At 41.6% G+C, this 27,958-nt stretch overlaps 1 protein-coding gene across 1 annotated transcript; it reads right to left on the reverse strand.

The window, feature by feature from the left end:
* Positions 1-27,523, reverse strand: SLC36A3 (solute carrier family 36 member 3). Its single transcript, XM_068534555.1, has 9 exons — positions 27,439-27,523; positions 17,491-17,579; positions 14,647-14,742; positions 10,982-11,066; positions 9,831-10,049; positions 7,247-7,345; positions 6,705-6,871; positions 3,082-3,251; positions 1-269 (listed from the first exon to the last, which is right to left on the reverse strand). Exons 1-9 carry the CDS (start codon positions 27,457-27,459, stop codon positions 1-3), a joined length of 1,215 nt encoding a protein of 404 aa, XP_068390656.1. The 5' UTR covers positions 27,460-27,523.
* Positions 27,524-27,958: the final 435 nt, after the last annotated feature.

Below are 27,958 nucleotides of genomic sequence, written 5' to 3' on the forward strand. Positions count from 1 at the left end.
TTATGCATAGACAGCTGTGGAGTTGGCTATGGAATGGTTGATGGGTTGGATCAACTCATAGAGGGCTTGGTATGTTCCAAATACACACCCCAAGAGGCCCAGGATGCTGATCATGATGTCCTTTGCAATGGTGACACAGCTCATGTCTTCAGGGTAAAAGGTGATGAGCTCCAGGAGGGGTGGGATGATGAGGGCCAGGGCACTGCTGCTCACGGAGCCCACCAGGGAGATGACCAGGTCCAGGCGGGGTATGAGGATGGCTGAGACACCTGCGGGGAAATAAGAAGTTTAGAATTGCTGAACGTTCCTACAGGAAGGGAGCCCAGAAACAAACCATTTCTTTGGAGACTTGTGTAATTCTATAAGTGCCTGACAGACCACTGGAGAGGTGGGAAAGGAGCCCATTATGAACGGGAGCAGAACAGGCACTGTGGCTCTGGACCCCCACCTCTGTTTTAGCTGCCAAAACATGCTCTCCTTTTATGTTTTATCTATTGGGTTTTCCACATATAATATTTATTGAAAAGGATCCTCTACCACCTATCTATTATAACCTTCTCATTGCAGAGCTGGGGAAATCTAGAGCTCTAGAGGGAATGGGCTGTGCCCAAAGTCACACAGAACTGACATGAGAAGCCACTGAAATGCCCAATCTAAGGCCCCTCCACCCTACTAGGTGGCCTCTAATGTACGTGAAAGAACTTGGTATACAGTATGTGCTTGATAAATGCTTGACTCTTGCCCAGGCACTGCATCTACAGTGAATTTGTACTAATCTACACAATATAGTCGCTGTCTAGAAGCAAGGATGGATAAACAATGAGAGATGGCTCTGCTGCTCTCAGACTCTCAACCACTGGTTTTCCTACTCTTAGAAGGAAACTGGTAATTAAGGAGGACATAAAACATGCAGACAGCATTAGGCGGCTCACTCGCCATCTCTTCTCTTCCATAGACACTCTTAGATTTCCATCTTTTATACATACAATGAACATATATCATGGATTTTCGAGGGGAGTCCAATTTTGATAATATTTGAACGAATAAACATAAATTATGTGACAACTTTATACAGCCATATGATTTTCCTATGAATAAATTAGGGAAAACCAGTTCTGGAAAGCACTCAGACTAGCTTTCTGGGTCTTGAAGAAAACATCACCTCTTTCTAAAATTGCTCCAGCACATCTAATCAGAGAACGAGAGAGACTCATAGACTCTCACGGTTGAGAATCCATCACCTCTCTGATGGGATGATCCTCGTCCACAGCTTTCTTTTATCAGATATTTAATAAATTGTTTACTGGAGGAAGTACAGAGAAAATTCAGTGTCTGTTCTTTAGGAGAGCTCATGCAGGCAGGGCAGAGAGAAGACACGCTCAAGGAAAGCTATAATGCAAGGTGGACTGGAGGAGTACTCTAGAAGGGTCAGATCTGGTCATGCTAACCCATGGCTGTGGGCCCTTCCCCACTGCCTGACCTCCTTAGCACAAGGTCCCTTAGGACTTGGGCCCTGCCAAATCCTCTGGTTTCGTGTCTTATCCCTCCTTATGCGTTCAGTTCTCCAGAGAGGCCATATGTAAGTACTCGCCTCCAATCTGTGCAGAGCCTGCTCACTGCACGTGGTACATTCTCCACTGCTCCACCTGCCTCCTAATTATCTTTTAGGTCTTAACTGAAATATCACTCCAGTGGAGAGGTCTTCCTGACCTGGCCCAGGCTAAGTTATAGGACCTTCTCAGGTGCTCTTAGGGTAGCCTCTTCTTACAGTCTTAACTATCCTCTGATACATCACTGTGTACCATCTTAACATTCATCACAATGTGCTATAATTATTTGCCTGCATATATTTCCCACTCAAACTCTAAGCCTCATGAGGGCAGGAGCCATGTCTTTTTCATGATTCATTACTGTATCCCTAGCACCTAGCACAATGTCAGGCACATAGTAGGTGCTCAACAAATGATTACTGAATGAAGGATAACAGAATTGACAGATGAATAAAAGAGGAAGAAGTGGTCATTCAGCACAGAACAGAAGCAGGACATGTCATTGAAAGTCAGCTGTCTCTAGTGATGCTCTTTCCCTGATACCAAGTGGCCTGAACTACTCAGTGTTTCTCTTCAACGTACATCCTTCCTATTGGGAATGATCTCAAAACAATATATTTACAGGTTCCTGATGTCTTGGTACAGACTGGGAACTCTCTGTAACAACACCTTAAGCCAAGTAGGTATGCTGTTTCTGCTTATAGAACTCCAGTTATGTGGAGTATAGCATCTGATAGTATATTGTTCTGCTGGTCTGCTCCAAGACTTACACACTTTCTCCTGACCCTGAACTGAGATGGGATTCCCTCAACTTTAAATGCTGACTCCTGGAGACTTTAAGATGAAATTTGCTCTCTCCCTTGCACAATAATCCCACAGGTGTTTGAGAACAGACATAGAATTTCCCCAAGACTTTGCTTCTCCAGGCAAAACCTCCATAGTTCTTTCCCTCATTCTTCATGGGACACTTTTTTTGATCTTCTTTCTCTGAACATGCTTCAGAGAAAGAGTTTCCCAGCCCTGTTCACAATGTTTCCCAAACATCTACAATGGCACCTGATGTAGAATGAATGAGGAAATGAATGGATAAATGAATGGAAGGAAGCAGGAAGGAAGGAAGAAAGAGAGGGACGGAGGAAGGGAGGAAAAAATGACTTCCAAGACTGTAACAAATCAGCCCCTTGGGGTTTTTCTCTATAGTTAAACACCACTTTAAGGGGACTTGACCTTAATTTATGATAGGAAGGAATATGGCACAGTGGAAAACACAGACTTTGGTGCTGCACAACCTGCATTCAAATCCCAGCTCTGTCGCTTAGCAGCTATTTATGATGTGAGCATGTTACTTAATTTCCTGGGTCATAGTTCCTTCAATTGGTAATATTACATAGTTAGGCTGTCATGAGTATTAGATAATGTCAGTGCTGTGCCTGACATATAGGAGGCATATAGGAATGAATAAATGACGCTTCTTTCTCCCTCAAACCAGTCAATGTATTCTTTCTATGTGTAGACAGTAGAGATTACTCACAGGTCAGACAGACCAAGGCCGTGCGGACAGACAGGTCTGCAAACAGCACCCAGCTCTCTGACACCTGGGAGATGACGACGGGGATGATGATCTCAGCTGGCACGTGGAACTGGAGGGCATAAGTGAAGAAGATGCCGATGGAGTACATCAGCTTGACTGACTGGTACAACCTGCAGAGATAGGGACAGCACGTGAAATTTGATGTGGCTCCTGGGCAGGGCCGCACAGGACTCATCCACTGCTTGGAGGTTGGGACTTGTTGAGTTATAGAACGGCCTAACTTCCACTGACTCAGCCTGACCCGCCACCAGAGCCACCTGGGAAGCTTATTAAAAGTGTACATTCTTGGAGATTCTCATTCAATAGGCCTGTGGCTCAGGAATCTGTGCCTTTCTTTTTTTTTTTTCTTTTGCTTTTTAAAAAAGGTATACCTGTATGGAGTAAAACTCACAGTACAAAGGTCATACAGGACTCCCTCCCACCTCTGATTCCCAGTCTCCAGTTCCTCTCTCCACAGGCAACTCTTCGAACAATTTTCTTGAAGCCCTTCCAGAAATAGTGTAGCTACAAACTTACACAGAATGTAGGTACACACACACACACAAAAGCATCCTCTACACACCATTGATCTCTGTTTTTAGTCATTAAATATTTCTTAGAGATTGTTCCCTATCAGTGCACATAGATACATAGATCTGGCTCTTCTATTTAAAAGCTGCTTGATATTCCAATTGCATGGATATACTATACTTTTTTAACCAGTCTCCAGTTAATGGATATTTAGATTATTCCTAGTCTTTTGCCAGTAAACAATGCAGTAAAGAATATGCTTGTACATATACCTATGCACATACAGTATACAACCCCAGAAGTAAAAATGTTGGGTAAATGTATATGTGATTTAACATTTTGATAGCTCTCAGAAAAGGGTACTGTCATACACTGTTGTAAATTAGTGCAGCCATTGTGGAAAACAGTATGGAGGTTCCTCAAAAAACTAAAAACAAAACTACCATATGACCCAGCAGTTCTACTCCTGGGTATATAACTGGAAAAAAAAATTAAAACACTAATTCAAAAAGATACATGTACCCCCATGTTCATCGCAGTGTTTGTATGTATATATATATATATATATATATATATATATATATGTATGTATATACACACACACACACACACACACAGATACACACAATGGAATACTACTCAGCCATAAACAAGAATGAAATTTTGCCATTTGCAAAAACATGGATGGACTTGGAGGGTGTTATGCTAAGTGAAGTAAGTCAGATAGAGAAAGACAAATACTGTATGATATCACTCATATGTGGAATCTAAAAAATAAAACAAACTAATGAATATAACAAAAAAGAAGCACATTCACAGATACAGAGAACCAACTAGCAACTAGTGATTACCAGTGGGGAGAGGGATGGGGGGAGGGGCAAGATAGGGGTAGGGGATTAAGAGATACAAACTACTGTGTATAAAACAAATGAGCTACAGGATATATTGTACAACACAGAGAATATAGCCAATATTTTATAATAACTATAAATGGAATATAATCTTTGAAAATTATGAATCACTATGACGTACACTTGAAACTTATATAACATTATACATCAACTATACCTCAATAAAAAGAAATAAAATAAAAAATGAAAGTTTGATAGCTCTTGACATATTGTGCATTTGTTGTCCCAGCATAATGGAGTGCTTGCTTCCCTCCATCCTTGGCAAAACACAGTGTGTGAACACATGTTGGTTTGTGCCATTGTGTTTTGTAAAACTGGCATTTCTATGATTATGAGGGAGACAGAGTAGCTTTTCAAATATATAAAATGTCACTTTCTGAGTTGCCTGTGAACTGTTTGCTCGGGCCCATTTCTCCTTGGGTTGTTGGTCTTTTGCTCATTGGGAGGGGATATTTGTTCATTCCTTCTTTAAGGCTCTTCTGGAGAATCTCATCACCAGCCAGGTTCAGAGAAGCTGTGAGGTCCTCACGGCACCCGATGCCCGTTTTTTTCCAGCTGATATCCCAGAAGGAAAGCACCCGCCCTGCCCAAGGTAGCTAGTGGCAGCCTGAATTACCCAGAATAAGAACAGCATATTAGGCTGATATCTTACTTGTGTAAAATAAGTCACAACTTCAAAGAAATTCCACGTTTATTATCTCATCTAGTCATTACCACAACACAGTGAAGTGGGTGGGACTGGTGATATTTTTTCTCATTTTATAGCTGTGGCCTTATGGGAAATGAACGTCCCACCACCCTACTCACTTCCAAAAGACCGAGGCTGTGGGGGAGACATAGCAATGATAATAGCTAACACGCAATGAGCACTTACTGTGTGCCAGACACTTTTCTAAGCATTTTATGTATATTAAGCCAATTCACCCTCACAGTCACTCCCTGAGATAGCACGGCGGTCATTTGTGCTGCTCGCCAAATACTTCCCAGTCTTCCAGACACATGGTAGAATTTCACTTCCCTGCCCCTTGGAGTGAGGCGTGGCCACTTGCTTTGACTAATGAAGTGTGAGCAGAAGAGACATATGTCACTTCCTAGAGAAGCTTTAGCAGCTTCATGGTAAAGGGTATGATTCAGTGTGCCCTTTGCCATGGAAACCAATGTTTCAGGAAGTGGCTGTTCCATCAGTCTGGGTCTTGGAGTGGGGATGGTGCAGAGCTGAGCCCCAGCCATCCCATAATGGACATGTAGCATGAACATACAATTAAGCATTTGTGTGTTCAGCCATTGAGATTTTGGAGTGGTTTAGTTTATTACCAGAGCATAACCTATCCTGACTGATACAAATAGGCGACAGTATTATCCTCATTTTATGGAGGATGGAAATGAGGTCTGCAAGATTAGGTTAGCTTATCCAAGGTCACGTGGGAACCAGGATCAAATCCCATTGCTCAGGTGTAGAATCTGTGCTCTTAAACACTTGGTTCTACTGACTGCTTAGTCATTCTGCACCCAACACTGCCAGAATAATGACAATAGCTAACACTTGATGAATGCTACGTGCCAGTCCCCAAAATGCTTCCTGGATGAATGAATGAATGAATGAGTAAGTGAATCAATGACTGAATGCAAGAACTCCAGTCCAAGTACCAAGTGGGGCATAGCAATGGCAGCTTAGGCCCATTTCTGGAATTGGGGTCCTAAGTAGCAGTCCATATGCAGGCCCCTCAATTATTACTCCGGAGTTATACTTTTTGTTGTTGCTATTTCATTTTCATAGACACTCCCAGATCATTCCTGTTTGACAGCCTTTGAACCATACAGTCAGACAGATTCAGTTTCAAGTTTCAACTTCTCATGAACAATGTGAGCTGGGAAATTTACTTACAGCCTCTCCACATATCAACTTCCTTATCCATTCAATGGAGTTGATAATAATAACGCTAACCCATAGGGCTGTTGAGAGAATTAAATGAGATAATACACAATGCCTGGGTTATTAAACGTACCTGTTATTATAATACTAATACTAGCAGTTAATATTTGTTGCTAATGGTAACTCAGGGATGCCACATTCTGTTGCTAAGGCTCAGACCCTGTGACTCTCCTCCCCTTCCCCGCAACCCCAGATGGGCAGGGACGTACCAGCAATTGGGCAAGTTGAGGGTGATGCTGGCCTGGGTGTTCGACCCAAACTTCATGTAGCCCAGTGTCCCCAGGCAGATGTAGAGGACGATGACAAGGGACATCCCCAAGTACAGAACAAAAGAAAACTGCTGTGGATGCTTCATCTGGTTTTTGAGAGACAGAACCTAGAGATGAAAGGAGGTTGAGAAAGAAAAGGTAGAAAGAAAGCTAGCAGGTTCCCCCACAAGCACAGACATCCTTCTCCAGGCAGCCCAGAGTCAGGAAGGGGCCACACCCCCTTTCATCTTCTCCCACATTTTCTACAGCCAGGAGTGCCCCACTCCATCTGGGCTGATGGTAAATTCTCACTCAGTCTTCAAGGCTTGGTGTGGTGTATGGGGCAGGTGGCACCCTGTAAATGGGTACTGACTTTCCCTTCCACCAGGAGAAGATCATATTCTGCACTTTTCATAAATATTACTATTTGGACACCTAGAACAATGACTGGCTTTCATAGAGAGCACTGGGGACCATTCCCTCAAACCCCACACCCATCTTACCATACCGACGCCTTCAAATGTGAAGATGGCTGTACCGAAGAACAGCAAGAAAGTCTTCCAGCTTGCCATCAAGGGTAGGTTCCTGGGATCTGGAATCTCCTGAAAGGAAGTAGAAGAAGGGCATTCATTTTGCCAAGGTGGAGAAGTCACCCCAAATCTGGTAGAGAGCTGGGCTTGCCCGACATCAACAGGGACAGTGTTAGAAGCACCCATGAGATATCTCCAGCTGAGTCAGCCTTCTCATCTTTTAAACAAGTTACTTATTTTTATTGTGGTAAAATATACATGGCACAAAAGTTACCATTTTAAACACTTTTAAGTGTATAATTCAGTGGCATTAAGAGCCTTCACATTGTTGTACAACCATCACCACATTCCATCTCCAGAACTTTATCATCATCCCCAGCCGAAACTCTGCACCCATTAAATAATAACTCCCTATTACCCAGCCCACTGGTAACCCCTATTGGACCTTCTGTCTTTATGAATTTGACTATTCTAGGTACCTCTTACAAGTGAAATCATATAATATTTGTCTTTTTGTGGCTGGCTTATTTCACTAAGCATAATGTCCTCAAGGTTCATCCATGCTGTAGTATAAATCAGAATTTCATTCCTTCTTAAGGAATACATTGTATATATTTACATTTTGATTTAACACATCTTTACATGTGGTGAAAATGGAACCCAGGGAGAAGAAGGGAACTGCCCAAGGCCACTCTGCAAGTGAGTGGCACAGCCCAGATAAGAATTCAGGTCTTCTGTTTTCCAGTTCTCTAATACCTCTTTCCCATCACTTCTCTCAGAGCCATGAAGTCTTCTGGCTGGCACAGTAGCTATCACAGATCTAGAGGGAATGAGTATTTTAATAGACACCTGTGGGCAGAATAATGTCTACATCCTAATCCCTGGAACCTTGAATATGTTACATTACATGGCGAAGGAGAATTAAGTTTTCAGAATGAATTAAGGTAGCTAATCAAGCTAATTTAATTTAATTTATTTATTTATTTCACAGTATTATATATTTTATTTGAGAAGAAATTATTCCTAAGAGATTCATGTAGCCCCTTGAGATAAATGGGAATTTCCAAATATTTCAAATCCAAGGTTGGGAATACAATTGGGAGAGTACGAAAATGACAAAGGGAAAATCTCTCGGATATCAGAGTTATCACAAAACTTGAAGGTGAGTTACGTGAATTGTATAGAGTCAAAATCAAAGTAGAAATTCCAAGAAAAATAGAAGAGGCATGTTCTACTTCCACAATCTCATCAAAGACTGGCAACACTTGGCTCAGGCTTTGAGCTCTGCTATCACAGGCACTTCTTAAGCCCTTAGGACAACAGGACCTTTTATAGTTTCCTTTCCAAAGAGCAATTTCAGGCCCCTCTTTAAGTCAGACTAGATGGAGGGGTTCAGCATGGGTGTGGTCACAGTGTACATCACTGAGGCTATTGCACTTGAATGTGAGCTGTGAGCAGCAGCAGAGCTACTGTACACTCCTGTGCCTGTACAATAAAATAAGGAGACAACTGAGAGGTGAGATGCACAGGTGGATAATGCTTTATACTTCCCCTGAAGCTAATTTTAAAATAACGAGGTTATCCTGGGTTACCTGGGTAGATTCAACGTAATCACAAGGGACTTTAAAAGTGGAAGAGAGAAATCAGAAGAGAGAACCAGAGAGATGGCAGCATGAGAAAGACTTGGCCTGACATTGCTGGTTTTGAAGAGGGAAGTGGGCCATGAGCCAAGGCATGAGGGCAGCTTCTAGAAGCCGGAAAAAGCAAAGAAACAGATTCTCCCCACAAGCCTCCAGAAAGAAATGCGGAAAGGTCCTGCCCAGTGAGACCTCCAGAACTCTGAGATAATTTTGTGTTGTTTTAAGTCACCAGATTTATGGTAATTTGTCACAGCAGCAGCAGGAAACTAATACAACCACAGAGACTTTCAAAGAAATGAAACTATAATGGTGAAATTTCAGGGCCTTAATGATAGCAAAGCATGGGTTTGGGAGGCAAAATGACTGTAATTAGTGGAAAAATTACTTTCTGTTTATCAGTTTTCTTGTCTGTGGACTGAGGATAAAGTAGTATTACTTCCAAAATAGCATCATTGTGAAGATTTAATGAGTTAATCTATGTAAAGAACTTGGCACAAAGTAAATCGAATTCTTTTATCATCCAAGTATCCCTTGTCAACCTATCACTGCTACAATTTTGTTTGGTTATTTGATTGAGATTTATTACCCCAAGTGATTGTAACCTCCATGAAAGCAGACACCCCATCAATTTTACTTACTACTGAATCCCCACCCCTTGCACAATGCCTGGGTCATAGAAGCTATCAATAACTATTTGTTGAATGACCCATTGTCCAGTGTGACGATAATGATGATGATGGTGACTAGCTTTTATAGCTTGTGGGGCAGTGTTCACGGACGCATCACTTAGGCAGGGGCTGCTCAGAGCAGGAGGTCACCTTCCTCACTCTCATCTGCCCATGACAACAGTGACCCTCCCCAAGGGTCTCAGAAGCCCTGGACACTGACCCCCTTCTGTGGTGGTTTTGGGAACAGACCTGCACGATATACTCAAAGATCAGAGCCATGCTCCCCAGGGTGGTGATATTGGCCAGTGCTGAGAAGACGGACAGCACCCTGAGGTTCTGGATAAACACCAGCAGGGTCAGGAAGGGCAGGATTGTCAGCATGTAGAAACGAATGTCCAGGGTGGGGGTCAGCACCAGGATCTTCCTGGGTTGGCAGGTGTTGGAGGTCACGTAGGCTTCTTCCACCATCTGATGTGGAGCACAAGGAAGGGCAATGTAGTTAGAGGTGCCACATTAACACAGGACGCCATTAAGTTTCAATTTCAGATGATTAACAGATAACATTTTAGTAAAAGTATGTCCCAAATATTACATAAGGACATACCTGTAGTAAAAAAAAATTATGCTGCTTATCTGAAATTCCAATTTAACTGGGTGTCATATATTTTTATTTGCCAAATCTGGTAAACCTAAACTGTAGTACCCATGACTGTGACAACCAGAAACCCTTAGAATCATCAGATCTCAAGCCTGAAGGGTCCTTTTGTCATCTAGCCCAAGCTCGTCTTCCGTACCAAATGGTTTTCTTTCATACATCCAGAGAATAGTAATTGATTACACAGGAATATCTTCTTCAACTTTAGATAGCCCTAAAGGTTAGAAAGCTCTGAATATTGAGCAAAATCTGTCTGCTTGAGTATTCCATCTATAATGCCTGTCATAGTTCTGGCTGTTTGAGCGCACAAAAACAAGTATGCTTCCTTTATTCCATGAAACCAAGAAAGAATGCTATGATTGATTTATAATGCCTGTTAGGAATGCAATGAGGGCAATGTTGCAACTTGTTTGCCTTAATTTAAGTCTTCTACATGACAACCTTGAGCCGCCTAAAGAAAAGCTCACCAACACTTTTCAGGCTAAAAATTCTCAATTATTTCTGATTGGACAGGATTGCAAGCCTCTCTTTCCATCCTGGTTACACTCCTCAGATGTTGCTTCGGCTTCCCTATGATCCGTTTCAAGAGTGATTCCCAGGACTGAAAAAACTCCCAAGTGTAGTCTGACTAGGGAGTAGAAATGAAGCCCTCTCTTCCCATGATCCAAAAACTACAATTTTGCTAATGCAACCCTAGCAGCAGGAGGTCTGCTTTCCCCCCTCTGCCCAGAAGGGGCCTCTTTACCTGTTGTAAATTGTCTGCCATAAACATAAAATAAACACTGCAGAAGCCCAATTGGGTGATGATTAATAAAAAGCTGACAGTGTACCTGAGAAGGAAAACAAGAGGCAGACAGAGGGATAAACAAATTATTTTTAAATGCATTTATTTTTTTTGAGACAATTATTTCTTTTATTATTTTTAATATTTCCTCATTTTTTAATTTTGAAAAATTTCAAGTCCACAGTAAAAGTTGAAAGACTAGTATAATTAACATCCATATACTCTTTAACTAGATATACTGATTGCTAAAGTTTAGCCCTAACTGCATTAAATATGTATGGATGAATGTGTTTATCCATACACACACACACATACACACACGTGTGCATTTTTTCAGAACTACTTGAAAATTAATTGCAGATATTATAACACGTCAACCCTAAAGACCATAACATACCTCCCTTAGGACTATGATGTCCAGAAAATAAACTTCAATATACTCAGATATATAGTCTGTATTTTAAATAACCCAATTCTCTAAAGTATCTTTTATAGCTGTTTTAAAATTTTTTTTGATTAAGGATCTAATCACGCTTCATATGTGGCATTCGGCTACGTTTGTTTAGTATTTTTTTTCAGGTAGAGCTGCCCTGTACATATCCACCTTTTTTGTTTCCCGTGACATTGCCTTTTTGGGAAGAGTCTAAGCCATCTGTCTTGTAGAATGTCCCACATCGTGGACTTACGTGACTGTTTCCTCGTGATTCAGAGAAGCAAGCACACACATAGGTGATACTGTGTACGTGTGTTTCATCACATTGGGAGGCACAGGATGTCCACTGTGATGGCGAATGCTAGGCCTCTCCATTGAAAGTGTACATTTCCTACTTTGCAACCTGGAGGTAAAAACTTTGAGATGCCACGAATAGCCATCCTCCTCAACCCAAGGGTTTTAACATTCATTGATGATCCTTGCTGAATCAATTATTTCACTGGTGGTTGCAAGGTGGTGATTTTCTAGTTCTGTCATTTTATCTAAGTTTATTAGCTAACATCTTTAAGAAAGATATATTCTCCTTTCCTCTTTTTTTATCACAGTAAATTCACATTAATTATTCTTTATTTAATATATTAAACTCTGTTATTGTCGTTATTCTTTTGGATTCTTAAATTGTCCCGTATTTGGAGATGCATTTATTTATTTACTTTAATAAATTTTATTTATTTATTTTTCGCTGTGTTGGGTCTTCCTTGCTGTGAGCGGGCTTTCTCTTGTTGCGGTGCGCGGGCTTCTCATTGCGGTGGCTTCTCTTGCTGTGGGGCACGGGCTCTAGGTGCGTGAGCTCAGTAGTTGTGGTGCATGGGCTTAGTTGCTCCGCGGCATGTGGGATCCTCCCGGACCAGGGCTCGAACCCATGTCCCCTGCATTGGCAGGCGGATTCTTAACCACTGCGCCACCAGGGAAGCCCTGTATTTATTTTTTAAGAGAACAAAAATATGTTCCTCTACTTAGGTTCTAAGGTTTAGATCCATGTTTTTCAAGACTGGGTTGTAGTAACCATTGCATCAGAATCATGTGAGGTTTATGGTAAGAATACAGAGTCCTGGCTCTCATATCAGCCTATTGAGTCAGAAGCTTGGCAGTGTCATGTGAGACTTCAGAATAGAGATTTTTTTCTCTTTATTGTTGAGATTTTCAAACACACATGAAAACAATGATAATAATTCAATGACTCCTTGTGTGCTCATCCCAGGTTCAACAATTAACTTTTTGCCAATCCTCTTCCATCTGTTCCTTCACCCCCACTGCATACAAGCTTATTTTGTTGGTGTATTTGAAGCGAACTGGAGATGTCAAGTCATTCCACCTGTAAATAATTCAGTACGCAGCTTTAATGGACAAGAATTTAAATAAAATATAATGTCCTTAATCGCCCCTTACAAAACTAACAATAATTTCTTATATCACTTAATATTCCATCCATAGTCAGATTTTTCCAATTTTTTCAAAAATGTCTATTTCACAGTTGGTTTCTAAACAAGTCTATTCATTGCATTTTGTAATTAAGTCTCAAGTTTTTAAATCTGCTATATTCCCCTTGCCTTATTTTTTCCCTTGCAACTTTAATTTTTTGGTTGGTGCTGAAGATACCAGAAAATTGCCCTGCAGTACGTTTCACTTTCTAGATTCAGTTGATGAATTCATAATGTCATTTATCTTGTTCTTCTATCCCCTGTGTTTCCTGTAAACTGATATTAGATCTAGTGGTTTGATAAGACTGAGGTTCTTCATTTATCTTTCTGGCAAGGGTATTTCAGAGGTGGTTCTCTGTACTCCCTATTGTATCCTATTATAAGACACATCATGTCCAGTTGTCCCATGTCTAGACATGAGTCGATAACTACATGGGGTCAGGTGATGCCAGTGTATTCTTCCTTTATAGTTTTCCAATGACCTTTCACAATGAGCATCAGTTGATGATTGTTGCTTATGTGGAATAGGTAATTTTTAATCAAACTCCCCAGGTATTTCTTAGCACACTAAAAATTGCAAATCATTCGTTTAAATAAAATAGTTTCCCAATTCTTTCTCAGCTGCTGGGCCTCCAGAGAAATGGCACAGTATAGTGGGTGAGAGTTGAATGTTCTGGATTTCAGTCCTCGCTCTGATCCCTGGGTAACTTGAGCAGCCTTATTGTTCTATCTGGTCTTCATTCTCCTCCATTTGAATAGGCATGGATATAGTGATCTCCAAGGAGCCTTCCTGCCTGAAAGTTTTATTCAGGGTGTCATCAGAAGCTGATAAATCTTCATGAGAAAGGATGGACAATTGTGAGATCTCTATTATTACTGCCCCATGCCTTTCCTGTCTGACAATCAGAGTGACTCCTGATCAGGAGATCAGTGACCTACTGATATTCCCAAGAGAGGAGCTGCAGGAGGGATCTTGGCAGGTGAGGGGCTAACTCCTGAGGGGCTCTGCTGGGAAAGGCTAACATGTTAGGTGCTTGGTCAAAACTCTGCTTCACCAGTATCTATACCTGTGACCTTGGACACATTATTCTGTCTCTGTGAGCTTTTATCACCATATTTCCTCCCAATAAAGATACACCTGCCTACCTCACAAGGTCATTGAGATGATCAGAGGAGATCAGACAGAGAAGAGCATTTTGTACACCATAAACTTTTTATCCAGCGAGGGTTACAACCTAAATGTTCACCATTAGGGGAAGGATTAAATAAAACCACAGGATCCATCTATACTGGGGAACATCATGAGCCTTACAAAATAATGAGGTCAATCTCTATGTCCAAATGTGGAAAGAAATTAATCATATTATTAGATGAAAGAGCAAATTTCCAAAAAATATTCCAATTAATATACAAGAAAATACAAAACAAAATATGTATTTCCATTTGTACACATATATACAGAGAAAAAGTACATGCAGAGAAAAAGTCTAGAGGAATGTTTACTAACTAGATATCAGTGATTACTTCTTGGGTGAAGAGTGGGATGGGGGATGGAGCTATCGGAGGAGATTCTCTGTATTGTTCAATAGTTTTCAACAAGAACATATTCATTTAAAACTTGTGTTACTAGAAATAAAGAAAGAACAGGTGAGGATTATTATTATTGTTGTTGTTATTATTACTACTACTACTGTGACATCTATGACTACTACCTTCCCCACACTGAGTGGGTCCTCAGCCAGGCATTTGGGCAGGTTTCGAGGCTGTACATCATGGCCTCTCCATAGTTCACAAAAGTCTTTTGCAGTCTAGGGAAAGGACAAGCAATGAATAACTTAAAACATTTTTTTTTAAAGTACAATGTACTCTCGAAGTGAGTAGTTATTATATATATTCATGTATTAATATGGGACATTCTGGTAATTTTCTAGCAACAGTATTATTGAGATATTTTATAATGGTATACTTTTAAAAGTTTCAGAATTCTGCCTCTTTTTTGTAGCTGTCCTTTTTAACACTAATATTTAAGTGTATATTATTATTATTATTTAGGTAGACAGTAGCTGTGAATTGATTAGGTCTGCAAACAAGGACAGAGAGGATACGAAAGTTGTGAGGTGTGCGCACCTGGTTAGAGGGAGGAGAAGGGAGGGGGACGAGGTATGAGTATGGCCAAGACAGTGGTTCTGTCTTTTCTGGACTTACATTCCCTTCTTCCCACTGTTGAGGGTGTTGGAACACTTGGGATACTTGCCCCGGACCAGACCCCATGCAAAGGTGATCTTTAGCCTCCTGCCCAGCACCCCTGTAGGATGTGACACCCCAGTTCCAGCCTATCCCTCTTCCTTCATCCCTCCTTCCCTAGGCGGCCCTTCCTAAGGGACGGGAAGGCCCTGCTGAGGACTGTCAACAGAGCAAGTGGAGCAAGTTGCCCAGGTCCCTGGAGTTAATTGCATGATTCAGGGGAGTAGCTTGGAGAGGGAAATGGCCCCAGACTTGTCAGGGACTAGGGTTTAAGTCCCAACACACCCCCTTAGATGGCTGGGAGACCTTGAGCAAGTCTCTTTATACTTCCAGGCTTCAGTTTTTTACACGCAGTCAGTTTTGGGGAGGAGCCAGTAAGAGATGAATATGGTGATGCACTGAGAACACGGCATGATGCTTCTGTTTTTATTGTTACTCAATGCGCTTGGCATATGAAATACAAACGAGGTCACATTGCATAGGACTGGCAAATACATTACTCTGAGGATTGCAAATTCAAAAGCAATGGGGATCAGAAAGGTGTCAGTACTGTGGTGAGAAGGGCTGGGTATGAGACAGAATAGGGGATAGTGGAGACAGTGTCCTAGGCTATGGTACAGGTCTTGCTCCAAAAGGGGTTGATCAGGATGTGGCTCCAGCTGAATGATGAAGGAATGAAGCCGCAGAGGTGGCAGAGTGTCTGACTGGCAAGAAGGTACAGATTTTTTTTTATGTGAAATCTCCAGGTTTTTAAATGCTGGAGAAAAACAAAAAACCAAGGGACTTCCCTGGTGGCGCAGTGGTTAGGACTCTGCGCTCCCAATGCAGGGGGCCTGGGTTCGATCCCTCATCAGGGAACTGGGTCCCACATGCATGCCGTAACTGGGAGTTCACATGCCACAACTAAGGAGCCCATGAGCCGCAACTGAGGAGCCTGCCTGCTGCAACTAAGACCTGGCACAGCCAAATAAATAAATAACTATTAAAAAAAAACAGTAGAAGTCCTCCCAAATATATCTGAAAACCACTGTCAGCTCTTAGGCCATGGGTCTATAACCTCTGTATTAGAGGGGAAAAAAAAAAGGAAAAACAAATAATCAAAAGCAAAAATCAGGGAAAGGTTGTCATAAATGACGGAGATGTTGGAAACCTGCATGGTGATAAAATGGTCCTGGCAGGCTTGAGGGAAGAAAAAGATTTGCAGATAGGTTAAGGGGTAGAGTCAGACAGGTCTTGGAATACTGGCTCTGCCACTTCCTAGCTGTGTGACCTTGAGCAAGGCATTTAACTCACCTAAGCTTCAGTTTAATCATCTATAAAATGGGAAAAATAGTGCCTACCATAAAATTTTACTGTAGGGAGTAAATAAAAGAAGACTTGCAAAGCTCTTGCCATGTACCTGGCACAATGTAGTTGTGCAATAAATTTAATTGCTGAATGAGTAAATGCTCTTAACAGTGTTTCGTGGGCTGGAAAGTACCACACAAGTTAGGTGTGATTGATATATACTCCAGATGCACCTATTTGGGTTATGATAATTTGACTTTATGAGGAGCTTCATTTAATATCCGTACTTTGACTCATGAGGACCTTCTCCACATCTATGAGGACATATTTAGATTTGCCTGCCTTGGGAGAAGCTGAGCCCTGTGTACAGAAAGCCATAAGGCTGTTGGCTGTAAAGAATTGTTAATCACCATGAATTGCTAGTTTATAAATATGAAATTCTCAGCATTGTTTGTTTTCACTGCATTTGTCTTTTCCTTCTGGAATTTTGTTTTGCATTACAGTTTTAAATATATAAACGTTGAGTGTTGTATGTACACTTTATTAGGGATTGAAGTGAACTATCCCTGTATTGCTATGTTTTTTTACTATTACTAACTTGTCCCAAGAAGGGTTTACCTGGAAAAAATTCCCCTTCGAAGGTGTATGTATTGGAGCTGGGGGGAGATGGGGGTGGGGAGATTAAGAGGAAAAGAAAGACATCTTAAGTATCTCGCATATTCATGGATATGTATGAGCACATTTGCATCCTTTACCTCTTTTGATTTCTCTAGGTGGGGATATTTGGGCTCAGAGAGCGCAGGAACTTGGCAAAGTTGTCCAGCTAGTTAGCAGCAGAGTTGGGCCCAGACCTAGGAGTTCCCAGTTGGGATTTTAATCACTCCCTCCACCGCCTCTGCAGTATCTAGAGCAGCAGGGGTGGTGGCCTGGAGAGGGGGCCGGCTAATTGGGTCAGTGATCCAGGGAAAATTAGCACACCCGCAGATGGAACCCGGCACCAAGTGACAGAGAAGCAGGACTCTCACCTCTGACTTAGGTGATGAGCACAGTTCAACAGGATGACCATGCAGTGCACGGTGAGGATCCCGATGGCAAGCAGGCTGAAAGGACCGACCTGGAGGGGAAAGGAGATGTGGGCACAGTGAGCCACAGGTGGATTGCTCCCATACCTGGCCCTCTCCCCGCCTGGGTGCTAGGGTCCCTCTCATAATAGAGATTTGGGGATGAGAGCCCCTGCCTGAATGTCCTTGTGCCCCCAGATGCTCTGGCCTGAATGCCCTTCTTGGCATCACTGCAAAGTGGCTGCCCAACCTGTGCTACAATACTTCTAGTAACAGAGAGCTCACTACCTCCCAGACAGCCCATGCCTTTCCTCGTCGGCCTTTAGTTCCGCTTCTAGATCTCTCATTCCTTCTCACATCCCAGCCCTTACCTCCTCCAAGATGCTTGAAGACCAAGGTTCCTCTTAGGGATTGGCTTCCTTCCTTTAGTACAAAGTCATCAAAAGGGGCACTACTGATATTTTGGGCCAGCTGATTTTTTGTTGTTGCAGGGGGCTGTCCTATACATTGTGGGATATTTAGCAGCATCCCTGGCCTCTACCCACTGGATTTCAGAAGCACTCCCTCCCCCTCCTCTCCAAGTTGTGGCAACCAAGAATGTCTCCAGACATTGTAAATGTCTTTGGGTGAGGGGGGTGCAAAATTACCCTCAGTTGAGAATCGCTGCTCTCGTATGTCTACTTTCCATGTCCTTTTTATTTTGTTAACTAAAAATTGTATGTATTTAAGGTGAACAACATGATTTGATATACATACACAGAGAAATGATGACTAGAGTCAAGCTAATGAACAAGTCTCCTCCTCACATAGTCTCCATTTTTTTTATGTGTGATGAGATTAAAAAGCAGGGCTCATTATTAATCATTATCTCCCAGATGTGATCACAACGGCACAGAACAAAGAGGGACTCTCTCACCCTCTTTGTGCTGGACACCTGTGCCTTTATGGATGTGACCTGTGCTAACATCACGAAGAAATTTGAGAGATGAAGAGCACCACTAGATTGCACCAGGATGTAGCCTCCCAATAGCAGAGACTCTTTTGTCTTGTTTACATCTATATTCCCAGGGCTTAAGGATAGTAGGTGCTCAATATATATTTCTCAAATGAATCATGATTACAGGTTCTGATGGGAGATGGAGGGTAAAGAAATCGCCTAATAACTCTTAGGAACCAAAAATCAAAGGATAAAAGAGTTATCTTAAAAAGCAAAGACTGGGGGAGGGGCAAGATGGCGGAAGAGTAAGACGCGGAGATCACCTTCCCTCCCACAGATACAGTAGAAATACATCTACACGTGGAACTGCTCCTACAGAACACCCACTGAACGCTGGCAGAAGACGTCAGACCTCCCAAAAGGCAAGAAAATCCCCATGTACTTGGGTAGGGCAAAAGAAAGAAGAAATAACAGAGACAAAAGAATAGGGACGGGACCTGCACCAGTGGGAGGGAGCTGTGAAGCAGGAAAGGTTTCCACACACTAGGAAGCCCCTTCGCGGGCGGAGACTGCGGGTGGCAGAGGCGGAAAGCTTCGGGGCCACGGAGGAGAGCACAGCCACAGGGGTGCGGAGGGCAAAGCGGAGAGATTCCCACACGGAGGCTCGGCGCCGAGCAGCACTCACCAGCCCGAGAGGCTTGTCTGCTCAGCCGCCGGGGCGGGCTGGGGCTGGGAGCTGAGGCTCGGGCTTCCGTGCTAGCCGGGAGGGAGTCCGGGAAAAAGTCTGCAGCTGCCGAAGAGGCAAGAGACTTTCTCTTGCCGCTTTGTTTCGCGGCGCACAAGGAGAGGGGATTCAGAGCGCCGCCTAAACGAACTCCAGAAACGGGCGCGAGCCACGGCTATCAGCGCGGACCCCAGAGGCGGGCGCGAGCCGCGGCTAACAGCGCAGACCCCAGAGACAGGCGGGAGCCGCGGTTATCAGCGCGGACCCCAGAGACAGGCAGGAGACGCTAGGGCTGCCGCTGCCGCCACCAGGAAGCCTGTGTGCGAGCACAGGTCACTCTCCACACCGCCCCTCCCAGGAGCCGGTGCAGCCCGCCACTGCCAGGCTCCTGTGATCCAGGGACAACTTCCCCGGGAGAACGCACGGTGCGCCTCAGGCTGCTGCAACGTCAAGCCGGCCTCTGCCGCCGCAGGCTCGCCCCGCCTCCTCCGTACCCCTCCCTCCCCGCGGCCTGAGTGAGCCAGAGCCCCCAAAGCAGCTGCTCCTTTAACCCTGTTCTGTCTGGGCGGGGAACAGACACCCTTAGGCGACCTACATGCAGAGGCGGGAGCCCCGGGAGCTGTACGAACAAAGAAGAGAAAGGGAAATCTCTCCCAGCAGCCTCAGAAGCAGCGGATTAAAGCTCCACAAACAACTTGATGTGCCTGCATCTGTTGAATACCTGAATAGACAACGAATCATCCCAAATTCAAGAGGTGGACTTTGGGAGCAGGATATATTAATTTTTCCCCTTTTCCTTTTTTTGTGAGTGTATAGGTGTATGCCTCTGGGTGAGATTTTGTCTGTATAGCTTTGCTTTCACCATTAGTCCTAGGGTTAGGTCCGTCCGTGTTTTTTTTTTTTTTTTTTTTAACTTAAAAAATTTTTTTTTCTTAATAAATGTTTTCTTAATAATTTTTTCCTTATTTTCTATTTTTAGAAATTAAAAAAAAATTTTAATAAGTTTTTTCATATTTTTTATTTTAAAAAATTTAAAAATTTTTTTCTTAATAATTTTTTTCTTATTTTTTACTATAAAAAATTAATAAATCTATTTTTAAAAATTAAAAAAAAATTTTTCTGAATACATTTATTCTTAATAATTTTTTTCTTATTTTTTATTATAATAGCTTTATTTTATTTTATTTTATCCTCTTTCTTTCTTTCTTTCTATTTTTTTCTCCCTTTTATTCTGAGCCGTGTGGATGAAAGGCTCTTGGTGTTCCAGCCAGGCATCAGGGCTGTGCCTCTGAGGTGGGAGAGCCAACTTCAGGACACTGGTCCACAAGAGACCTCCCAGCTCCACGTAATACCAAAAGGCAAAAATCTCTCAGAGATCTCCGTCTCAACATCAAGACCCAGCTTCACTCAACGACCAGCAAGCTACAGTGCTGGACACCCTATGCCAAACAACTAGCAAGACAGGAACACAGCCCCATCCATTAGCAGAGAGGCTGCCTAAAATCATAATAAGGCCACAGACACCCCAAAACACACCACCAGATGTGGACGTGCCCACCAGAAAGACAAGATCCAACCTCATCCACCAGAACACAGGCACTAGTCCCCTCCACCAGGAAGCCTACACAACCCACTGAACCAACCTTAGCCACTGGGGACAGATACCAAAAACAACGGGAACTACGAACCTGCAGCCTGTGAAAAGGAGACCCCAAACACAGTAAGATAAGCAAAATGAGAAGACAAAAAAAACACACAGCAGGTGAAGGAGCAGGGTCAAAACACACCAGACCTAACAAATGAAGAGGAAATAGGCAGTCTACCTGAAAAAGAATTCAGAATAATGATAGTAAAGATGATCCAAAATCTTGGAAATAGAATAGACAAAATGCAAGAAACATTTAACAAGGATGTAGAAGAACTAAAGAGGAACCAAGCAACGATGAAAAACACAATAAGTGAAATTAAAAATACTCTAGACGGGATCAATAGCAGAATAACTGAGGCAGAAGAACGGATAAGTGACCTGGAAGATAAAATAGTGGAAATAACTACTGCAGAGCAGAATAAATAAAAAAGAATGAAAAGAACTGAGGACAGTCTCAGAGACCTCTGGGACAACATTAAATGCACCAACATTCGAATTATAGGGGTCTCAGAATAAGAAGAGAAAAAGAAAGGGACTGAGAAAATATTTGAAGAGATTATAGTTGAAAACTTCCCTAATATGGGAAAGGAAATAGTTAATCAAGTCCTGGAAGCACAGAGAGTCCCATACAGGATAAATCCAAGGAGAAACACGCCAAGACACATATTAATCAAACTATCAAAAATTAAATATAAAGAAAACATATTAAAAGCAGCAAGGGAAAAACAACAAATAACACACAAGGGAATCCCCATAAGGTTAACAGCTGATCTTTCAGCAGAAACTCTGCAAGCCAGAAGGGAGTGGCAGTATATACTTAAAATGATGAAGGAGAAAAACCTACAACCAAGGTTACTCTACCCAGCAAGGATCTCATTCAGATGTGATGGAGAAATTAAAACCTTTACAGACAAGCAAAAGCTGAGAGAGTTCAGCACCACCAAACCAGCTTTACAACAAATGCTAAAGGAACTTCTCTAGGCAAGAAACACAAGAGAAGGAAAACACCTACAGTAACAAACCCAAAATATTTAAGAAAATGGGAATAGGAACATACATATCGATAATTACCTTAAATGTAAATGGATTAAATGCTCCCACCAAAAGACACAGACTGGCTGAATGGATACAAAAACAAGACCCATATATATGCTGTCTACAAGAGACCCACTTCAGACCTAGAGACACATACAGACTGAAAGTGAGGGGATGGAAAAAGATATTCCATGCAAATGGAAATCAAAAGAAAGCTGGAGTAGCAATTCTCATATCAGACAAAATAGACTTTAAAATAAAGACTATTACAAGAGACAAAGAAGGACACTATATAATGATCAAGGGATCGATCCAAGAGGAAGGTATAACAATTGTAAATATTTATGCAGCCAACATAGGAGCACCTCAATACATAAGGCAAATACTAACAGCCATAAAAGCGGAAATCGACAGCAACACAATCATAGTAGGGGACTTTAACACCCCACTTTCACCAATGGACAGATCATCCAAAATGAAAAGAAATAAGGAAACACAAGCTTTAAATGATACATTAAACAAGATGGACTTAATTGATATTTATAGGACATTCCACCCAAAACCAACAGAATACACATTTTTCTCAAGTGCTCATGCAACATTCTCCAGGATAGATCATATCTTGGGTCACAAATCAAGCCTTGGTAAATTTAAGAAAATTGAAATCGTATCAAGTATCTTTTCCGACCACAACGCTATGAGACTAGATATCAATTACAGGAAAAGATCTGTAAAAAATACAAACACATGGAGGCTACACAATACACTACTTAATAACGAAGTGATCACTGAAGAAATCAAAGGGGAAATCAAAAAATACCTAGAAACAAATGACAATGGAGACACAACGACCCAAAACCTATGGGATGCAGCAAAAGCAGTTCTAAGAGGGAAGTTTATAGCAATACAAGCCTACCTCAAGAAACAGGAAACATCTCGAATAAACAACCTAACCTTGCACCTAAAGCAATTAGAGAAAGAAGAGCCAAAAAAACCCCAAAGCTAGCAGAAGGAAAGAAATCATAAAGATCAGATCAGAAATAAATGAAAAAGAAGTGAAGGAAACAATAGCAAAGATCAATAAAACTAAAAGCTGGTTCTTTAAGAAGATAAACAAAATTGATAAACCATTAGCCAGACTCATCAAGAGAAAAAGGGAGAAGACTCAAATCAATAGAATTAGAAATGAAAAAGGAGAAGTAACCACTGACACTGCAGAAATACAAAGGACCATTAGTGATTACTACAAGCAACTCTATGCCAATAAAATGGACAACCTGGAAGAAATGGACAAATTCTTAGAAATGCACAACCTGCCGAGACTGAACCAGGAAGAAATAGAAAATATGAACAGACCAATCACAAGCACTGAAATTGAAACTGTGATTAAAAATCTTCCAACAAACAAAAGCCCAGGACCAGATGGCTTCACAGGCAAATTCTATCAAACATTTAGAGAAGAGCTAACACCTATCCTTCTCAAACTCTTCCAAAATATTGCAGAGGGAGGAACACTCCCCAACTCATTCTACGAGGCCACCCTCACCCTGATACCAAAACCAGACAAAGATGTCACAAAGAAAGAAAACTACAGGCCAATATCACTGATGAACATAGATGCAAAAATCCTCAACAAAATACTAGCAAACAGAATCCAACAGCACATTAAAAGGATTATACACCATGATCAAGTGGGGTTTATTCCAGGAATGCAAGGATTCTTCAATATTCGCAAATCAATCAACGTGATACATCATATTAACAAATTGAAGGAGAAAAACCATATGATCATCTCAATAGATGCAGAGAAAGCTTTCGACAAAATTCAACACCCATTTATGATAAAAGCCCTGCAGAAAGTAGGCATAGAGGGAACTTTCCTCAACATAATAAAGGCCATATATGACAAACCCACAGCCAACATTGTCCTCAATGGTGAAAAACTGAAACCATTTCCACTAAGATCAGGAACAAGACAAGGTTGCCCACTGTCACCACTATTATTCAACATAGTTTTGGAAGTGTTAGCCACAGCAATCAGAGAAGAAAAAGAAATAAAAGGAATCCAAATCGGAAAAGAAGAAGTAAAGCTGTCACTGTTTGCAGATGACATGATACTATACATAGAGAATCCTAAAACTGCCACCAGAAAACTACTAGAGCTAATCAATGAATTTGGTAAAGTAGCAGGATACAAAATTAATGCACAGAAATCTCTTGCATTCCTATACACTAATGATGAAAAATCTGAAAGTGAAATTAAGAAAACACTCCCGTTTACCATTGCAACAAAAAGAATAAAATATCTAGGAATAAACCTACCTAAGGAGACAAAAGACCTGTATGCAGAAAATTATAGGACACTGATGAAAGAAATTAAAGATGATACAAATAGATGGAGAGATATACCATGTTCTTGGATTGGAAGAATCAGCATTGTGAAAATGACTCTACTACCCAAAGCAATCTACAGATTCAATGCAATCCCTATCAAACTACCACTGGCATTTTTCACAGAACTAGAACAAAAAATTTCACAATTTGTATGGAGACACAAAAGACCCCGAATAGCCAAAGCAATCTTGAGAATGAAAAATGGAGCTGGAGGAATCAGGCTCCCTGACTTCAGACTATATTACAAAGCTACAGTAATCAAGACAGTTTGGTACTGGCACAAAAACAGAGATATAGACCAATGGAACAGGATAGAAAGCCCAGAGATAAACCCACACACATATGGTCACCTTATCTTTGATAAAGGAGGCAAGCATATACAGTGGAGAAAAGACAGCCTCTTCAATAAGTGGTGCTGGGAAAATTGGACAGGTACATGTAAAAGTATGAAATTAGAACACTCCCTGACACCATACACAAAAATAAACTCAAAATGGATTAAAGACCTAAGTATAAAGCCAGACACTATCAAACTCTTAGAGGAAAACATAGGCAGAACACTCTATGACATAAATCACAGCAAGATCCTTTTTGACCCAGCTCCTAGAGAAATGGAAATAAAAACACAAATAAACAAATGGGACCTAATGAAACTTAAAAGCTTTTGCACAGCAAAGGAAACCATAAACAAGACCAAAAGACAACCCTCAGAATGGGAGAAAATATTTGCAAATGAAGCAACTGACAAAGGATTAATCTCCAAGATTTACAAGCAGCTCATGCAGCTCAATAACAAAAAAGCAAACAACCCAATCCAAAAATGGGCAGAAGACCTAAATCGACATTTCTCCAAAGAAGATACACAGATGGCCAACAGACACATGAAAGAATGCTCAACATCATTAATCATTAGAGAAATGCAAATCAAAACTACAATGAGGTATCATCTCACACCGGTCAGAATGGCCATCATCAAAAAATCTACAAACAATAAATGCTGGAGAGGGTGTGGAGAAAAGGGAACACTCTTGCACTGTTGGTGGGAATGTAAATTGATACAGCCACTATGGAGAACAGTATGGAGGTTCCTTAAAAAACTAAAAATAGAACTACCGTATGACCCACCAATCCCACTACTGGGCATATACCCTGAGAAAACCATAATTCAAGAAGAGTAATGTACCAAAATGTTCATTGCAGCTCTATTTACAATAGCCAGGACATGGAAGCAACCTAAGTGTCCATCATCGGATGAATGGATAAAGATGTGGCACATATATACAATGGAATATTACTCAGCCATAAAAAGAAATGAAATGGAGGTATTTGTAATGAGGTGGATGGAGTTAGAGTCTGTCATACAGAATGAAGTAAGTCAGAAAGAGAAAAACAAATACAGTATGCTAACACATATATACGGAATCTAAGGAAAAAAAAAAAAAAGGTCACGAAGAACCTAGTGGCAAGATGGGAATAAAGACACAGACCTACTAAAGAATGGACTTGAGGATATGGGGAGGGGGAGGGGTGAGATGTGACAGGGTGAGAGAGTGTCATGGACATATATACACTACCAAATGTAAAATAGATAGCTAGTGGGAAGCAGCCGCATAGCACAGGGAGATCAGCTCAGTGCTTTGTGACCGCCTGGGGGGGTGGGATGGGGAGGGTGGGAGGGAGGGAGATGCAGGAGGGAGGAGATATGGGAACATGTGTATATGTGTAGCTGATTCACTTTGTTATAAAGCAGAAACTAACACACCATTGTGAAGCAATTATACTTCAATAAAGATGTTTAAAAAAAATAATAAATAAATTAAAAAAAAAAAAAAAAAAAGCAAAGACCACACTGGCAAAGAGAGTTTGGTTGAGGGCCATGTGGTAATAATGCTCTTCAGAAGGTCTAGATCCCTGAGAATTCTAAAGGGGAACGTCCCATCTCTGGGTTGGAACTGATTCAGATTGGAAGTCATGTCAGTAGCCAGGGTCTCAATGTGACTTTTTCAGACATGAGGGCCACTTAGCAGGCCTGGAGAGAAGGAGAAATTCGTTTCAACTAAATGGAAATAACCTATCTATTCAATTCCATGGACATAAATTGGGACTTCCAGTGTGCCAGTCTCTATAGCAGGTATTGTGGGGAGGTGTAAAGATGAATCAGAGAGTACCTGCCCTCAGAGTTTTCAGGTAAGTGAGGAAGATAGGTATTTTAAAAAATAAGCATGTTTCATCTTTGTAAGTGCTGGAAGGATTCCAGGTTAGGTAGATATAAGTTCTAGAAAAACACAAGGTGAAGGAATTTTAATAGGAAACAGTCAAATTTTACAGAGGAGGTGGAGTTCAAAAGACAGAAGTAAGGGAGAAGGTAACAGCATAAGCAAGAAGACAGAGGTGGGAGGGCACAGGAAGTGTCAGGGGGTTGGTGGAGACTTTGTTATCCTCATCTTCCAAGCCACTTTCTCACAATCAATCACAAACAGGAGTCACACACTCAAATGCCTGGAGGGGCCAGGCTGCTGATATAAATGAATGAAATAGCAAGGATATAATCCTAGGGAGTTGGGAGAACTGTGGCAAAGTAGATTCTGCATCAGTATGCGAGTATGGTGAGTCTTTAAGAACAATGGTGGGGAGGGGGAATTGGATGGAGGTGGTCAAAAGGTACAAACTTCCAGTTATGAGATAAAAGGTACTGGGGATGTATTGTACAACACAATGACTGTAGTTAACACTGCTATATGGTATATTTGAGAGTTGCAAAGTGAGTAGATCCTAAAAGTTTTCATCACAAGGAAAAAACACCTATTTTTGTGACTATATGGGGAGATGGATGTTAACTAAATTTATTGTGGCAATCATTTCGTAGTATTCGTATGTCAAGTCATTATGCGGTACACCTTAAATTTATACAAAGCTGTATGTCAATTATATCTCAATAAAACTGGGAAAAAAAAAAAAAAAAAAAGAACGGCTTGTCTCCTCCAGGCCTGCTCCATTTAGCTCTGGGTTGGCTCCAGTGGACTGATGCCAATAGGCTCATTTCCTATTGCAAAGGGTGCCCCCCTAAGCAACAGGCTTATTGCCCATTGATAAACAGTACTAAGGCCTTAGGGATCCGCCAACCCTTTCCGCCAAATGGGTAGACCTGGTCCCCATTGCACAGGTCCATCTTACCAATAAGCCGGCATTTTTCATGGCCAGAGGAAGTCCCAGGAGCCCCGTGCCAATGTTGCATTTCAATAAGTGAATCAAGGTTTGCATAATCCTGTAGGGGGAGCATAAGGCAACAAAAGGGTATGTTAGCAGAGGGAAAGGAGACCCAACGTTCAGGCTTCTTTCAGCCTCTCCAGGCACCCTGTGGTGGGAAGACAAAACCAGATGAAGGGGACTCTGGTTTAACTCTCAGTTCCCAGGATCTGTTCTGGAACCTCTGATCAAGGGCTGGTGCTAGTTCAGGTGACTCAACAAATATTTAACACACACTAGGCTCTAAAGAAAAAGTTAATAACCATTGCTACTATTCTGGATAACTCCCTAGTACCAGTTTATTCATTAATGCATTCAATGATTTCTTCCGTGATACATTCACTCAAAATTTATTGAGACCTACTAGATGTTTGGCATTTAGATAGACAATGAAAAAAATAATAAGAATTTTCTCAATTTACAGGTAATTATCGCTGCCCAGTCATTT

This window comes from Eschrichtius robustus, chromosome 2 (assembly GCF_028021215.1).
Source record: "Eschrichtius robustus isolate mEscRob2 chromosome 2, mEscRob2.pri, whole genome shotgun sequence".
Lineage (NCBI taxonomy): Eukaryota > Metazoa > Chordata > Mammalia > Artiodactyla > Eschrichtiidae > Eschrichtius > Eschrichtius robustus.

Coding starts and splice junctions, on each gene's coding strand:
- SLC36A3 (XM_068534555.1), bottom strand. CDS start 27,459: ATGAAAAATGCCGGCTTATTG. Junction 10,050..10,981: donor TGGCAGACAATTTACAACAG/GTAAAGAGGCCC, acceptor GCTCCACATCAG/ATGGTGGAAGAAGCCTACGT. Junction 7,346..9,830: donor TCTTTGAGTATATCGTGCAG/GTCTGTTCCCAA, acceptor ACTTCCTTTCAG/GAGATTCCAGATCCCAGGAA.